The 18,423-nt window shown below is 42.7% G+C and overlaps 2 protein-coding genes across 2 annotated transcripts in view; one reads left to right on the top strand and one right to left on the bottom strand.

The window, feature by feature from the left end:
- oxtra (oxytocin receptor a) overlaps positions 1–3,129 on the top strand; it is a gene marked incomplete at both ends in the record, with an annotated part of 10,857 nt that extends 7,728 nt beyond the window's left edge. The window contains one exon of the mRNA XM_079510084.1: positions 2,873–3,129. Coding sequence (XP_079366210.1) covers positions 2,873–3,129 — 257 coding nt within the window. The remainder of the gene's footprint in view (positions 1–2,872) is intronic.
- A 6,316-nt stretch (positions 3,130–9,445) lies between these two features.
- On the bottom strand, positions 9,446–15,219 carry cav3 (caveolin 3). The gene is made up of 2 exons (XM_079510092.1): positions 14,886–15,219; positions 9,446–10,539 (listed from the first exon to the last, which is right to left on the bottom strand). The coding sequence occupies exons 1-2, from the start codon at positions 15,006–15,008 to the stop codon at positions 10,198–10,200; spliced, it is 465 nt and encodes a 154-aa protein (XP_079366218.1). The 5' UTR covers positions 15,009–15,219; the 3' UTR covers positions 9,446–10,197.
- Between the last annotated feature and the right edge of the window lie 3,204 nt (positions 15,220–18,423).

Here is an 18,423-nt window from a genome sequence, read left to right as displayed (position 1 = left end):
TAACATTTGCAGTAGGGATAAATGATGGGTAATAGTAGCCTGGCTCCAGTCCAGACCATACTGTAGATAGATAATCAGACTAGGGCAGGGGCTTTCAACAGGTGGTCCATGGACCACTGGTGGTCCGTGGAGGTATTCCATGTGGTCCCTGACCATACATTTAGTAATGCAGGATTTGTTGATTTTTACCTTTTTCTTTCCACTAGTTGAGAAAACATGAACTGAATGACCTGGTGACCTATGATGACCATCCATGTAGTCATTTACTAGTTGGAGGTCAAGAAATTCAACAGAAAAAGGGAGTTAGAATCTCAAGAGGGGGACGTGCACTGGATTGCATGGTTGAGTCATTATTATTAGGAAATTATTAGTATTTGATCTTCATCAGGTCATCAATGACCATGACATCGATGACCCGATGAAGATCAAATAGATCGAAATGTTGTCAGATTTCTCAATGAAGAAAGTATTTTTGTACCTGTGGTGTGCGGGGTCTCCATCCACCATCATCATCATAGCTATTCCTCACCATCAGCTCTTACAGGTTTCCCTGTTTAAGTGGACATGTTTCCGGAATTCCCATTTGCCACCTAAGTGTGATGTATCATTCCCCAGTGGAAGACAACATTAGCTAATTGAGTAGCCATAATTCCCAGTGTAATTCAAATTAGATTCTGGGTCTGCATTGCAGTCACGCACAAAGCAAAGAATGCTCAGAAGCCACTGGTTGGTCTGGGCTTTTGGGGCGACGGTGTTGCAGTTGAGTTTATTTGACCCTGTGTATACTGTGTACATACTGCATGCTATGATTGAGCTGTTATATTCAAATAATGATGGTGATGGAGGGGCAACCCGATAGCTGAATGATTTGGACCCATGCCACGTAGATAATGCCTGGGAACGAGTCCAGGGTTCTCAAATTACTGTGTAGCATTGAATGTTTATTAAGCTTGATTTGCTCATTTGTGCTTGAGGGACATATAGGCCAGCAGTTTTCTGTGTATTATTGCATTACTGGTGCATTGTTGTCATTTAAGAGCAGAGCAGTTAACATTTTGTTATCATTTTGTTCAGTTCTTGTTAATTACTGTATGCTATTATGTGCTTGTTTTCGTGATCTCCGAGGTGTTATTCTGGGGGACAACAAATATTCTGCCAAGTCTAGGGAGCAGTCATTAGACATATGTTAGCACAGGGCATATAGGATGGAGGCGGAGAGATTATCAATCAACAGCTTAAATACAGGACACAAGGCAATTGCATTAACTTGAAATTCATTTACCAAATGTCAGTTGGACAGTGGAGTTGACATAATGTCACCCAACACACCACTACAGGCCATTTTGTGTCATCTATCTCCATTGACCATGAGCAGAACTTTTCTCTCAATCTAATTATGTGAGGGTATAGTGTCTTGGTCATGCAGTGGACTGTACCACTGACTGCGAGTGTTTGCTTTAAATGGCAGTGTTCAGTCAACGCTATCTTCAATAGACCAATAGGTTAAATTATAATTAAAATAGTAGTAGTAAGTAAACTGAAACACCAAGGGTATACGCATGCAGCAAATAATGGGAATAGTGGTGCTATTATTAAGTTATTCTTTGAATTACTCCTTGCAAAACTTGAATCCATTTAGACCTGAGGCCTATACCTAACCTAAGCTTTCTGAAAACCTTCAAATTCTTATTCAAAGATAGACAAATATATAATAAGTATATTGATATACATGGAGCAACATAAGTATTATTAGACTTTTTTTAGTAGTGAGACACAGAGGTAGCTCCAGGATTGAAAGGTATAACCCTACATTCCTACCTATAACATATAGGTTGCAACAGGTCTCTCAGACATTAACGTATTCGGGCTGTATAGTTACTGTAGGCTGCATCTTTCTGAGTCAAATGATCAATCAGGATTTCTCCGTAGAACAAGAAAGAAGAGGGGTGATCCTAGCACTGCAAAAAGGTACAAAAGGAGGAGAGGGCGGATGTAAAATTAAGGTACTTTCTTAAAGTTAAAAAGCCAACATGTTTCGACTCCTAAGCGTCCTCATCAGGGCATGAATGAAGACTCTCAGAAGTCGAAACATGTTGGACTTTTAACTTTATTATAGTACCCTGATCTTTTGTACCTTCTTGTAGTGCTCGGATCGGATCACCCCTCTTCTTAATTCTTCTTCGAGTCCGTAGCAATCTCGATCACCCCTCTTCTTAATTCTTCTTCGAGTCCGTAGCAATCTCAGATGTCGTTCTGCCAATATCGGGCACAGAGAGGCCACAGCTGATGGGGTGGGTTCTGCCAGGTCTTCTGGACTGCACCGGGGGGGCGTCGGCACATTCCAGTAGGTGGGACATTGTCTGTACTGATCCACAGCTGCACGTGTCTTCTGTTGTGTAGTTCCAGACTTTCATCATCAGTGCTTCGCACCTCCCCTGTTCCACACGCAGTCTATTGAGTGACTTCCATGTCCGGCCAAGGTCGTGGCCACTAGCGAGGCTTTCTGTTGGTGTTAATTCTTCTGTCCAGCCATTCAAGAGCGTGCGTGTCGCTTTGCCATTCAACTTCCCAGATGTTGGCCCTTGCTGCTTGTTTGGTTGTCTGGAGGGGCAAGACTGTCTGCACGAAACGGGCTCTAGATGGGAGCCTGCGTGGGGGACTGGGGTGCTACGTGGCCATGCAAGGGGTGTCTATCTCCTGTGTTCTCCGTTCATCTTGAGCGATACACAGTCGTCTGATGTGCGGGGGGGGAGATGCCAGCTAGCGCATAATTTGTGAGTGGCTTTGTTTGCAATGTATTGGCAGAATTTGGCACCATCAAACTGTGTCTCCTCTCTCTCTCTCTCTCTTTCTCTCTCTCTCTCTCTCTCAGCCATGCCCTTCATCATCTCCATGCTGCTGGCCAGCCTCAACAGCTGCTGCAACCCATGGATCTACATGTGCTTCGCTGGGCACCTGTTCCAAGACCTCAGGCAGAACTTCATCTTCTGCTGCTCCTTGCGCTACCTCAAGTCCAAACAGGGAAACTGTGATCGCGACTTTGACTCCAGTCACAAGAGCAACTCCTCCAACTTTGTCATCAAGAGCACCAGTAGTCAGAGGAGCATCACACAAACCACCAACACATAAAGCCCACAATACCTGCATTTACACATTTGACGGGGCAAAGGAGGACTTGCATGAATTTTCTTTTTTAATGGAATTTAACACAGTCAACCAACCTTCACCGACCGACCCTATTGATTAAGCAGCTGGTGCCAGTCACTGTCAGTCAGTTAGATCAGTGATGTTTGGAAAGAGCTAGGGATTTATTCAGCTGTGTCTGTCGGATAATGGCGTTGCTCTCCTGTTATAGATGTTGTGCACTAAGTTCCTCACTTTTGTTGCATTTGCAGTGGACATTTTAACATCTACATACCCAACTCTGACAGCGGTTACGAGTATCCTCCAGAGTTAAAAGGCACGCCCTTTAAAATGTAGTAGTAATACGTTTTTTGTTAAAAAATAAATAAAAAATAAACGCTTTTTTTTGTTTTACTGTTGAGCTCTACAAGCACAGTGGCATGTAAAACCTCTTTAAATACCAGCGGCAATGGCTTTTTGCAACCATTATCTTGACGTATTTCCTAGTGAAATGGGCCTGGGCGCTTCTCTGCCAATCGCAGTGATGGGAAAAGTGGGGGTGGGTTGTACAGTGACTGAATCAACACTTGAGTGGTTAAACGGAAGTAGCACGATTTGGGTGGAAGTACCACTCAAGGACTTGACGTTGACGCTTTACAAATCTGTTTACATTCTCCGTGAATGAAAATTGTTGTGATTGGTCGAAAAAATATATAGTGTCCGGGAGAAATACTTCTGACGGATGTTCCGGCTAGGCGCTCTCTGCCTTACTTCGTGTCCAGACTTTTCTCTTCACAGAAGAACAAGACTGGGAACGTGGCTCAGTCGGAGCAAGGTGTGTCATTTAACCCATTGATGCCTGATGCAACGTATACGTTGTTCTACCCTTGATGCCGGCGCGCTCTCTGCGTCTCATCAGCTATTGCTATACATGTAGCAACATAACTATTTAAAAAATAATTAATCAGAATTTGAAGGTTTTTAGAAACCTTAGGTCAGGCCCTAGAAGGCATTCCCAGATTCGGCCTCAGGCATCAATGGGTTAAAGGTAGCTAGATTCTGCCAAGCCCCGCCCAACACGTTCACCTGACCGTCCCGTCCCGTCCCCTTGGGCTATGGGGATTTACACTCTGCGATTCAAACTTCGTATCGCGCACTGCAGACAAGACAATGCTGAATCAAGATTATGTTGGTAAATAAACATTTATGAACGCTTGTTTAGCTGCCTCTGTTTAGCTGCGTGTTTTTTGTTTGTTAAGTATGACCACTATTACGCTCTAAAACGTTTTCATTTCAGCTGGTCATCAATATGTAATGTCCATCCAGGAGGCCATGTGAAATAGGGCATTGGCTCCCTTTACAGACAATGTCAATCATAATGTCCACATCATTGATCCAAGACGGGGAAAACAATATCAATATCAGAGGAATTCTTAAAAAGTTATGTTAAAGGACCACTTCACCACTTTTCAACTTCTCTTCCTATAATTGGTCCTCACTAATGTTCATGATAAAATACCACCATTTTTTCCTACTCAGTCTGTCTCATAGGAAGGCTGTTGGCAGTTCAGAAACCCGTCCACCAGTGACATCATCGATGGTGAATCCAAGCTAATAGAAACGGCAGGCTTTCTTTTCCTGAAAAGTTGCAATGCAAAAGTTGAAGCCATTGTTCTCACGATAATAAAAATCTAAATATATTTTAAAACAAATCTTGTTTTAAAAAAAATCTGCCTAATGATGATGTCACTGGTGGACGGGTGTCTGAACTGCCCAAAGCCCTCCTATGAGACACAGACTGAGTAGGAAAAAATGGTGGTGTTTTATCATGAACATTAGTGAGGACCAATTATATGAAGAGATGTTGAAAAGTGGTGAAGTGGTCCTTTAAGATCATTTCAAAAGCGGAAGACATGGCTTGACAGAGGGCCAGGATTCCATGTATGCTGCCATAATGTACAGCATGTTTTAAGTGGGGCCATTTGTAGTAAAATCCAGTGAACAACATGCAACCATACCTTCACACGTCCGTTAATGAAGCAGTGTTCTTTACAGTTTCTAAAGCTCATATTATGAAGGATGCCAATAGATGTTGAGTACTATGTGCTGTATGTGTCTACATGTTTTACAAAACAAACTGCCCACCATTCTCTATAGTGGAAATATATGTGGAAATATGAAAATATACGTTATCTAAAACAATTTATCGGAGGTATTTCTGTAGCAACTGTGCTGTGTTTTGGTCAAATGTTTTCTATACATATAATATTGACTGTCTTTGTAATAGTCGTTGCTGGGTCAAGGCTCATACATATTCTGGATTTTCGGTGGTTAGGTGAACTACAACATGACGCCACGAGCCGCGGTGAAGAGCAAACCACCGCCACCGCTCCAGCCCTTCTCTCTGTTTTTACTCACCACCGCTCAACGTTATTTCAGCTCCGGTGGTCACCTCACCACCGGAGCAGTGGTCACCTCACCACCGAAAATCCAGACTATGTATGAGCCTTCAGTCTCCGTATATATGCTTAATTTATACTTCGTCGTATTGCGGTGACATCAGGTGACGGAAATAGCCGATCTACAAGCTCACTATGTGTCACGTCGTTCCACGAAGCATAAATCAGGCTTCATGCCACTCAGAGATACTGTGATGATGTTGTAACAAGCTTGGATCTCCCGTTTCAAAAGGGAAACATGAATAATATTAATAACGTTTCATCACACGTGTACAGTGCATGTGTTTTTGAAAGGATATTGCGCAAAGAGGTGACTTAAAGCATTGCTAACTGTACTTGAAACTCCAGTCTTTGTAAAAAGAATATTAAAACAGCAGCATTTAAAAGACAGGTTTTTTTTAATTTTCGACAGAGAGGTTTATTTTCCTTTTGTCATCTAAGCTAATTCTTTCTTTTCACTTTGTCCTTAATGCTACTGAGAACCTGGAGGGTTCCAATTTTTTCTTCTAGAGTGCTGTATTTTGGGAGAGAATGTCTCTTATTTATTTGAAATAAAGTGTATATATCATATTAAAAGATAACTCAAATATTTTGTGGTCCTTTTGCTTGAGTATGAAATTGTATCTAGATTCTATTAAAGTTTAAAGGATAACCAAATGTATTGTTGTTGCTGCACTGCACTTTGTTTGAACCTTTTTGTTCTGTTTTATCTTTTGGGAAATCTTTTGGGAAAACAACTGGAAAGATTTAAATTGAAAAAGCAAAACATTTAATGAAAATAAAACAGGATATTTACTTATACCGACCCATTGTTTGGGAGCCACTGCCTTAGATGACTGTATGTCACTAACATGCATGATGTTTTAGTTGTGGGAGGGAATCCCCACTTGAACTTAACAACAGTGCATAAACTCCACAGCCCGGCTAGCCTCGGAAACCCAGACGTTTTTATTTCCAGGGAGAAAACAGTCCGGCTTGAACCCAGGGAGGAACTCCTTGCTGTGGGCTAACCACTGAGCTGTACTGTAAGAAGACATAAGGGTCGTTATAATCAGTATGTCCTTTTTAACAATGGGCAATATTGGAGGCTCTGAAGCAGTGGTTTTCAACCATTGTGATACCAGGGCCCACTATTTAGGTTTAGTCTCTCAGACCCAAAACTAAAGATTTCTTTGTTTTTGTCCACAATTCCATGCTGTATTTAGGAGAGATACAGTAACAGGCAAACAATTAAAAAAATGATCTATTTGTGTAGACTACTTGTAAATTATATTAAGTAACTCAGATGTTTAATTTTAACTCTTGAGAGCGTAAAATGAAACTAAATGTCCCTCATGGACCACTGGTTGAAAAACACTGCTCTGAACTGAAGTGTAAGTATTTCTTTGAAATAGCGGCCTCTAGTGGATTGCAGTACTTGTGTAATAATACAGCCTCTATTCCACTGGTTCCCAAACTTTTTCATGTCAAGGACCCCCAAATTGACACTAATTATCCCACGGACCCCCTTTTGAAAAGATATGCCAGGGACAAGAGAAGATTTTTACGGCTCTAGCAGTGATTCTCAACCCGTTTAATTTCAAGGACCCCCTGCAGTTTGACATGCATTAGTCTACGGACCCCCCATTTAATGGCATTTCTATCTCTGGGACCCCCAATTTATATTGTAAAATCAGTGTTTAATTTAACTCTGAGAGTGTACACTTTAACAATTTAACTCCGTTTGTACACTCTCAGAGTTACAGACCCATAAGGGTCCATTTGGTTCCAAACTATCATCTAGCTGGGGACCCCCTGGAACTCCCTCAAGGACCCAAGGGGGTCCCCGGACCCCACTTTGGGAACCGCTGCTCTATTCCACATGAGTCAATGTTGCCAACAACATCCAAGTGTGACTAACAGACCTACATAATCAACACAGTTAATGAGGAAAACAACAGTTAATTAAACACATACTTGTCCAAGCATCAATCAGTCAGAATGTCCTGATTGTGCAATCAATTGCACTGGAAGAGAGCCGTACAATTTACAACTGTAATATTCTCTCTAATAGTTTCAGATGCATGTCAAAATGTGCCCCTCTCTCTCTCTCTGTCTCTCTCTCTCTGTCCCTCTCTCTGTCTCTCTCTCTCTGTCTCTCTCTCCCTCTCTCTCTCTCTCTCTGTCTCTCTCTCTCTCTCTGTCTCTCTGTGTTAACCTGTGTTCCAATGTCGTTATTAATTTGTCACACGGTTTGTTTATACTTTTCATTGGTTAAATATTTATAAAACATACAGTCAAACATGTCAAATGTCAAAAATAGAACAGATGACAGAAATACAAACTCAAAACATTGTGACATGATGCGTTGCGAGCTTGCATATTGGCTATTTTTGCTACTTGATGCATGACACTTGTACAATAAAATAGGGAATTTGTGTAAAAAACTAAAAATCAACATAAAATGTTTACACATTCAGCAGTAGAGAGCCATATAAGGCTTAGGGTTTTTGTTTTTGTTGACTGCAACATGCAAAGGTTTTTTTCCTCCTTTTTTTTTTTTTTTTTTACAATTCCACAAACTTAAAAGAAAAGTCTGGCATATTTTATTTTCAACATCATTCTTACCAATAAAAACAAGTAGTTAATTGGTTCCTGAATGGCAATAAAATGACAGAAACAGAAATAGTGTTGATATTGTTATACCAAACAGTTTCAACATACTCAGAAAGTCATTATACTCTAAAAGAGTATCCAACAAGTTTAAATCGGGATGATGATCCAGTTGCATTGAGCAATAATATCACTATTGCTGATGTTGATATATAATTTATTATAAACGAGAATGTCAGACACAAAACCAATAGCAGAATCTCACTGTTCTACAATGTAACATCCAAAAGCAGTATTTATAAATATTGATTTTTAGCCAAACAGAATATAAAAGAGCGAAGTTTGATATTCTTCCCACAGGAGCAGCCCCGTTGGAGAGTTTGTGTGGTGTGGTAGAGAAGTCATTGTCTTATAGCCTTATTGTGACAGTAATTCATACGGCCATACAGACGCGTCCTCCTCACATCGTCCTCCCCTCGTCTCCACCGCCGAGCAGCGCCCAGCTCTCCAGGACAGCCTGTCACAGAATGATGGCGCACAAGTCAGCCGCCACAAGGCGCCTGGCTGCGGAGGGCGCACCGGGGGATGCCAGCCCAGGACTCATCGGGCGAGATGAGTGGGGCTCTGAGCTTGGACGTGGTTGGCATATAGGATTTGTGGGGGTTTTGTCGAAAGCGAGGAGGTGTCTTGGAAAACACACCGACGAACAGGACCCCTTTTAGCTGAGAGAGGGACCCCCACTATTGTATGGAATTGTGTTGCACATTTAAGGAGCATTCAGTGATTTCGGTGATTTGGAGTGGGGGAGTGCAACAGACCAACATCACGTGCACCAAGGCCCGCCCCCACTCGATCATGATTGGAGGAAGGCTTTCTCACCCGCCACCAAAACCGAAACTAGGGTTTTTTGACCCCAGGGGTTAACTGGGGACAGGGAGGAACTCCTTATAATGGTCAGCACACTCTAGTAGGGAGGATTATCCAAAACAAAATAAAAATAATAATATTTGAATTAAGTGAAATCACTGAATATACCTTTACACTTTTTAATTGATTTCACAGATTCATATAGATTGTTTAATAGTACTCATCATCAGTGTTGTGTAAACTGTAAATTAATGTTTTTTAATGTCGGATTCACGTTAATGTGCATTTTCAGACATTTAACAACTAGATCCTCAAGACCTTTCACTCTGTACTCTTTTTTCCCCTCTACACCAAACATCTCCGCAAAAAAAAAGCCGATCTACAAGCTCACTGCGGGCGTTGAGAGCTTGTAGATGGGCTATTTTCGATGAATGAATGTTCCCACCAGAATAGGGCTGCCGTAGGGTTCAAGTGGTTACTGTATGTAAAAAACAAAAAAAACAATCACACCTGTGTGAAGTGAGGGGCGCTCTTATCATCACACGTCATCATACATGCATCATCTCATTCTGGCCAATCACAATTTGCGTCCTCACTTTTGTCTTCAATGTTTGTGTTTACACACGTTTGTGTTTACACAAACACTCAAACTGTCTATGGGAATTCACTTTGTCTTCAATGTTTGTGTTTACACAAACCCTCAAAGCTGGACATAGGATGGGCTAGCGCAGCTAAAAAAAATAATATCACACCCGTGTGAACTGAGCGGTGTGTCTATGTGTGTGTGTGTGTGTGTGTGTGTGTGTGTGTGTGTGTGTGTGTGTGTGTGTGTGTGTGTGTGTGTGTGTGTGTGTGTGTGTGTGTGTGTGTGTGACCACAATGCTACCCCAATTAGCTGACTGCTCAGTGTGAATGGCCCGGCTGCTCAGGGGTCAATAGGTCGTGCTATACAAACACTCCAAACAAACAGACAGACACACGGCTGTTCCTTGTGAGCGGTTTACACCGCAAAAAAAAAGATAAAAAAAAGGTTCCTATCATTCAAAGGCGGCCCCCCTAGCTATATAGTAACTCTGAGGACCCCCCCATAGGGGTCCCGGACCCCCTGTTACATATAAAAAAAAGGGACCACATTTCAATCCATCAGTCAGTCTTTCTATACTTCCTTGCGCAAGGCCACGCGGATGCTGCCGAAGACCTTGCCCAGGGCTTCGAAGAAGGGATCGCAGAAGGTCTGGATGCACAGCGAGTAGATCTGGCTGATGCACTGCGACTCGATGAGGCAGCTCTTGATGCAGGGCATCACGGCCCAGATGTGGCAGAAGGAGACGCAGGCGAACAGGAAGCCCCAGAGCAGCGCCACAGGGATGCCGAAGACGGCGGACAGGATGCGGTAGCACCAGTACTTGGACACGGTGAAGGTGGTGTAGCTGAGCTTCCACACACCGTCCAGGCTGTGGGTGCCGTCGGGCTCCGCGATCACGTCCTCAAACTCCACCTGGAGAGAGAGAGAGAGCGAGAGGAGGAGAGGTGGTGGAAAAAGTGCTCAATTATTTGTTCGGGCCAAAAAAATGTGTTTATTGTCATGATTTGTCAACTCGGCTGTTGGCTTTGTAATACGAGGCTTACAGGTCTTAAATAAATACTCATGACTCTGATGAAGACCGCAAGGTCGAAACGTTAGTCGTTATGTATACTTAGCACCTAATAAAAGGCTCTAAATGTCCGTGCTGCTCCAGTGTCCTCTCCTCCTTCTGCTTTATTGGGTCGTCCACTCACAGTTAACAGTCTTTGTATTGTGGTGTGCTTGAAATGTACTGTAATTCTGAAAACTGTTAATACATATTTCAATCAATCAATCAAAACTCTATAGCGAGGAGGATGGGTCTCTGGTGGTGGTTCTACAGAGACTGATCCTCCTCACTCCTGTCATAGTGGAACTGTGTGTAGTAGTGTCCTTATCTAATGACATGTTACACTCGGGTAAGTTCAACATTATAGTTAATGACCAGGAATTAACGATGAGTTCATGATGAATTGAGCACATCATTAGTTCATCATTAATCTAGCGTTAATTACATGTATGGATTTGCATGCTCAAGTATACAGTCAATGTGACCCCTTTTTTGTGTTTATATTAGGAACGGGCACAGGGAGGAGGAGACTCACTCGGAACGAGCTACTTCCAGTCACCATTTTCCAGCCTCACTGTCACTGTGGCGACACACATAGATAAGGAAACAGCGCACAACAACATTGACATTTCTAGACTCACAACGTGCTCTGAACAGATTTATCGGGTTCATTTTGTGCCGGTGTCTCCGTCGTGCCTCTTTATGTGCCCCAAAAGAACAGATGTACAAGCTGTCGACAGCCACGAGGCAGTGAGTTGATATAGCTTATGAGTCTGTTTTCTTTGGGCAGGCAAATGCTGCATGTCACTTACGTGTTGGACAGTGCAACATACACCACCCGACCAGACCACCACCCAATGTATTCATATTGTGGGGACATTTCGCTCTTAAAATAGTCTTGCAAGGCCAGACTTTTGCCTCTCGCAATTTTCAAATGCTTCCTCATACAGTCTGGAGAACGGAAGCTCTTTCCATGAGTAAGCGATAAAGCGGATGTGACGCATCCCTCAATTGGTGCAGCGGCAAAAACAAGTCCTACTCAAAGCAAAACAGCGTATATAGCTAAGGTGGTTAGTTCGTTTTCTGCGTTATTTCTTCTTTCACTAGTTTTGTCGGTGTTAATTCCATGATACTTTTCTGTGTTAAACTATCCACGCAACAAATAACATGAATCTCCCGCTAGCTCGTATGACTCTATGCTCCCGCTAGCTCGTATGACTCTATGCTCCCGCTAGCTCGTATGACTCTATGCTCCCGTCTCAGTTGTGTTTCCAATAGCACTACAGTTCTGTGAGCACCGTGTCGTGACTCCTGATTGGTTGAATATCTTTCCGGACTGAGCAGCAGAGACAGTTTCCGTTACTCGGCTCTTGGGAGCTGTAGTTCCAGACTCTATATAGCATTCGGAGATTGTGGAATAGTTATCTGGCTATATGCGAGACTACTCATGTTACTATCCTAGAGTTGGTTTAATAGACAGACAAGAGTCTGTTGCTTGCCCCTCAACACAGGGGCGTGTGTGTGTGTGTGTGTGTGTGTGTGTGTGTGTGTGTGTGTGTGTGTGTGTGTGTGTGTGTGTGTGTGTGTGTAGCCTCCTAGACAGATGTGTTTCTGCCGTATCATGATCTGCGTACAACATAAAAATGCTATTTATTTACTGAGGAGAGAACACGTTTGCCTGATCACCCGTCAATTCACTCTCGTGGTGTTTTTTCCTCTCTCTCTCTCGCTCTCTCTCTCTAGTTCCGTAAGGATCTGTCCACATGTCTTCTTGACCGTTGTAAACATTGAGAACTGTTTTGACGTGAGGGGAATATCGAGACGGAGATTAGACCCCACCCAAACATTTTCTAACAGCAAAATAATAGCACGGTCGACCCATAGCTAAATTTGAGCAACAGACAAACAAGTCAACGATAGTAGAGAGATGGAAGATAGTGTACTGCAGTGACAGTCTACACACCAGCGTCACTACAGACTGGTGTGACTTGTTTTAAACGTCAAAGTCGTAGACTGTAAAATGGGGCCTAAAGTGGGCGGAGATAACCCAGAATCTTACCTGACCATAGAGTATATATATAATAGAGACTGAACTGGCGCGAAGCTCCGCCCCCCCAGCTATTCATGTCAGTGGAAGTTGCTCAGTGGCGTTTTGAAGCACCCGGAAGACTGCCGGAAGTCCCTCCCAGGACCTCAACTTTGAGGTCCTGAGTGACGTAGGGCAACTGAGCGCTCAACGTTAAAGCCCAGCTGCACGGGGTTTCCCGGTCATGAATCCACGGGTCCGCCTGTAGTCCCTCCTCCTACCACTAGGACCCAGAGCTTCAACGTTGGAAAGCCTGCCTGCCCCCTTGTACCTGACACGTCCCTTTATGCCTGTCTCTAATACTGGAGTCAGGAATAGAGAGTGTCATGATTTGATTCTCCAAATGGTGGGCACGTGCAGCGTGGAAAATGTACGCCTCAGCTGCGAGTTTCACCATTACAGCGCTCCTTCAGCAGACCCGCCCGCAACCCACCCACCCCCCTGGTTGGTGCCCTGTGCTGCAACGCCTTTGTTATATAAACTATATGGTTCATGTGCATACGCCGAAATGCAAAGTGGCCTGTTATAGCTCCACCATGACCGATATCAGTCCAGCGATGTCTCTGAGAGTAGCTGACACAGACAGACACATGCCGATCTCTGGGAATGTGCATATCCAGGTGTTGGGGTTATAGTACTGTATGTGGCACGTACGTGAAAAGAAAGGCTCTCATGGGTGCTTTCATCTTGGGTCTCCCTTCAACAGAGATTAATTAGAACTTTTCACAACATACTGTAGGTTATTCCATAAACTCCTTATTATTAGGCTGAAAATGCATTTTTAATTCATTGGATTAAAGAAAAGCCTCCAACTGTCCAACTTTGGTACAAAGGGATTCTTAATGTTCTCCCTCAAGAGAGATTATGGGCAGTATTAAAGGCCACATGCAAAACATTCTTTCCTGCAAGCTATGAGGCCCACTTTTAATATTTCCCCACAGAGATCTCTCGGATCGTTCTAAAAGGAAGGTCAGTGAGTGTCCTCCTACAGTAGTTGGAACCCCTCCTCTGAAAATGGTTTGTGACATGATTTCTCATGTTGCTGTATCCAGAATGTAAACGTACCTATGTGACATGTCTACTATATGCATATTACCCCAATCTGTGCCAGGGACGTTTGGTTACGTTTTAAGCAGTAATACACTGAACTACTGATGATCCTTTCTATATATTTGTTGTTTGCTGCATTCTTATACTTAATCCTACAGCTTGTCGTTGATTATGAGAGGTGCGGCTATATGCATTAGTTGACTGTTACTGACAACTGTACCAGTCAGTTGTAAATTGAATGTCAGTGTTAGGGTCACAGTATACTGTAGGTACCCAACCCCTGAAATTCTTTTTTTAATGAAAAGCCTGTCCTGGCATACATTAACACAACAGCATACAACGACAGCACAGCATATGCACAGATATGAATACATTTTATTAATATCTTCGAGTAAGCCGTGCTGTTATTGTGATATGTACCCATGGCAACAATCGACAGGATAAACACTGGTCTAGCTTAAATAAGACATGGCGGTAATATGTGTGTCACTCCCTTCCACCCCCCCCCCCCCCCCCCCACTCCATAAATAAACCCTATGTGTTCAGCTCAAGCAGCACGAATAGATCTGGTACTATTTTTGGGATCTCCCCCAGTAGCATAGTAACCTATTCTTCTACGTTACTTCTTCTTATACTATTTCTAATACTATCCTATACTATTTCTAATACTATTTATTGTTTACCTTGATTACTGTAAATGGCTCTGGACTAAATGTCTAAATTGTAAATTGTGTTCATGCCCCCAATCATCTTTAAACATTTTCTCCACATGTGAACATACCAGAATGTTAATCTAAACCACCTCAACAAACCAGAATATACTTAATAAACTATTACTTAGTTGAGTTGGGATCCGCTCTGTACTTGGTCCGCTCTTTTCCCCCTATACACCAAACCTCTTCGTCAAAAAGTAACCAATCTGCAAAAACAAATAGCCGATCTACAATACAAGCTCTTGTAGATCAGCTAATTGTTTTTGGGGCCAAATGTTCCTCCAGATTAGGGATGCTAGAGTTCCGGTGCTGAAGCCAACCAGTGCATAAAGTATATGTTGAACCAACGGAGCACACAAACCTTAATCACATCCTCGTTGATCTGCTTGGGGTCTCTGTTGATCAGGTCGATCTCCTTGGTGTGGCAGTCTTTAATTGGGATCTTTTCCTCAATGGTGGTGTTGTACTGGTACTGGTCCGCCATTGTGGTGAGTCCAAACCTGGTGGGGGGGCCGCAGCTCTAAGGAGAATGGGAGCGCTCAGGGCTTGGTGGTGGGCAGAGGGGTGGTGGTGGCACGAGTATAAGGGTGGCTTCCAATCCCCAAAAACTGAGTGCAACTAGCCGGCCTGTCAGGTCCCTCCGAACCCCTCGTGTCACTGACTGCACTGACGACACTGCTGAAATGCCAGTGGACAGCTGCTGCAAACGCCCTGGTGAAAATGTGGGCCCCCTCCCCAACATTCCCACCCCACCTCATCCACTCTCTACACACGCAGTAGTGCACTTACACCACACGCGCACGGCAGACCACACACACATGCATGCGCGCACACACGCACACACACACACACACACACACACACACACACACACACACACACACATGCGTGCGCACACACACATGCGTGCGCACACACACACACACACACACACACACACACACACACACACACACACACACACACACACACACACACACACACACGCACACACACACACACACACACACACACACACTTGCACTTACTTACTCACACTCTCGCATGCACGCAACATGCAATACACAATAATGCACATTGACAGAGGAGGCATGCCTTAGAGGGGGACCCATGGCTGTGTCACATTTCACACAGGACTGTGGGGCTGCAGGGGCAGAGTTTGCACGGTGGCATGAATTTCCACTGAAGGGTGAGGCAGCAGCACACACAGAGTACAGCAGCACGGATCCTACTGCTGCTTCTCTACAGAAGAAACTTGAAACTAGAAACATGAATTTGATCATGGGATTTAGTTTTCCAGTGACATTACACAATGCACAATGCAACCAAAGCATTAGTCACTGCAGTGTTAATGTTTTCACAATATTTTGATTTAAATAACATTTAGTCTTAGTCCTAATTAGTCTTCTGAAAAACCTTAGTCGACTTAGTCTTTAGTCTTCTTAATGCAATGTTAATTTAGCCAGAAACGATTTAATCGTAGTCTTAGTCTTTTGAATAACACATAATTTAGTCTTAGTCCCATTTAGTCTTCTGAAAAACCTTAGTCGACTTAGTCTTTAGTCTTAGTCAACAAAATGAACACTGCGTCACTGTTGGGTGGAAACCGTGTACGTCCAAAACTGGTCCTTTTTTTGTTATTACATTTCTTTATTACCTTTGTTTAACCTCGGCTACATTGACAATGAGGGCTTGCCCTCAACTGTACTTCCGAGTATAAATAAAGGTGATGAATTATAAAAGAGTAGACTATTTTTTATCAGTCCCCTTAAACCTTATCCCTAAACTCCATTGGCTTTTTTACTATTTTGAAAAACATTTTTGAATGTCTTACAAGCTCACAACGTGTCAATGTAGATCGGCTAGAGTTGAACAATTTTTAAATGTTTTTCAAAAAGGCAAAAAGGCAAATTTGAAGGGTAAGGTTTTGACGAAAATAGGGCCCTTACGCTTCCTCCTGTTCCTATGCACCACTCTTGCTGTATGATAAAGTAGGGCATTATTAATGTACGAGGACATTTGTCATTTGACATGATGAGGTTCATGTTTTTACCGTGCACATCCTGAGCCACTATAATTCTTTAAATGTGTGCTGCACTGCACATGTCATTATTTCACTGTGAAGTACTCGGCCGCACTAGCATTCAAATGGAACACGTTGTACAGGGAAGAAAATAATTCACCCAATAGTGTCACATTTCCATTCACATTCTTGCCTACTAGGACAGCTTAGGAAAATGTTTGTTTGGGATGCAGTCATTATTTGACTTTCTACCAGTAAACGGATTACTTCTACTTCTACCTTCGATACAGTATTTCTCCTAATGACACTGAAGGTTTTATCTTAGCAAACACACTGTGGGCAGTGGTGGAAAGTAACTAAGTACATTTACTTAAGTTCTGTACTAAAATACAATTTTGAGGTATTTGCACATTACTTGAGTATTTCCAATTTCCAGTACTTTTACTTCTACTCCACTACATCTCATCTCATAGGCAAATATTGTACTTTTACTCTACTAAATTTATTTATAAACTTTAGTTACTATACTGTAGTTACTTTCTACATTAACCACTTTAGCCTGTATACATTTCGGTCATTTGAAAATAGCCGATCTACAAGTTTGTAGATCTGCTATTTTCAAAAGATTCTTATACATTAGAAACCTTAAAATTAGACATTCTGCATAATAAGTACTTTTGCTTTTCGTACTTTAAAGTACCTTTTGATGTCAATACTTTTGTACTTTTACTCAAGTACATTTTGAATCTGCACTTTTACTTGTCACAGAGTATTTCTATATTGCAGTATTGTGATACTTTTACTCAAGTAAACCTTTTGAGTACTTTTTCCACCACTGGCAAACACACTGGGTACTCTGTCTTCAATCGAAAGACCTGCAATGGAATTAAATTAATCTTTAAAAGACTCACTGTCTGCCCGTGGGCAGCGTGATATAGTGTATCATTTATCTCAAATAAATCCTTTATTATGTTATTATCCATGTGTGTCAGTGATGTTTACCGTGAGAAGCGAGGCCATAAATCATTTGAGACTGACGTGACGTCAGTCTATGACGCGGCATGTCTGGTCAAGGGGTGAACAAAATATTACTAAAATATTTGTAGGCCTATGGCATTTTCATCAAAACCTTCTTTCTTTTTCTTTGAAAACATGAATGATTTCTCTCAATTCTGCACATTAGACAAAGTTCCCATACTGTAGGATACCATAGCGTTGGGTCTGAGATTTGTTGTATAAGCGCTATGTTTATTTCATGCAGGGAAAATACTGTAAAACTTAATACTACCCTCAAAATAAAACTATGATTCAACCTTCCTTAAGCTGTGCAGTTGTTCCTATCAGTCATAGCTTTCGACAAGTAGCATACACAAGCTGATATGCTGTAGGCGGATGCTGTTTAGAGTAAAGAGTCTCAATGAACATATCATGCAACCCCCTGAGCATGGCTGTTGCTGTTTGTCTGTGATCAACACCACCACCACTACAACCAGGGGCAGCGAGGCAGTATGCTGTACTTTAAGGAACTGCCACTGGAAGACAATATTGTCATGGCCTCTGTCTCTCTCTGCCCTGGTGGCTTGAGACAGAGGGCTATAGGGTGAGGGCGTGCATGCATGGGGGAATGGGATCAGAATGCATGTAAGCAGGAGCCAACCCAATTAGAGGAGTATTCTGGTGGTGGAGAAAGGAGAGGGCACATAGGCACTGCAGGAGAGGGGACAGAAATAACTCTTCAGAGAGTCACGGTGGACGGAAGGCATTTCTGTGCCTCTAGTCTACATGTGTTCACGTATTACACTGAGCACAAGGATGCTAACACACACACACACACACACACACACACCAAAGTCCTTTTTTAGCGGTGCCGGCCCAC

The sequence above is a fragment of the Electrona antarctica genome (genome assembly GCF_951216825.1).
Source record: "Electrona antarctica genome assembly, chromosome: 9".
NCBI lineage: Eukaryota > Metazoa > Chordata > Actinopteri > Myctophiformes > Myctophidae > Electrona > Electrona antarctica.
Note: the sequence above shows the minus strand (reverse complement) of the source record. Positions and strands in the feature narration are given on the sequence as shown.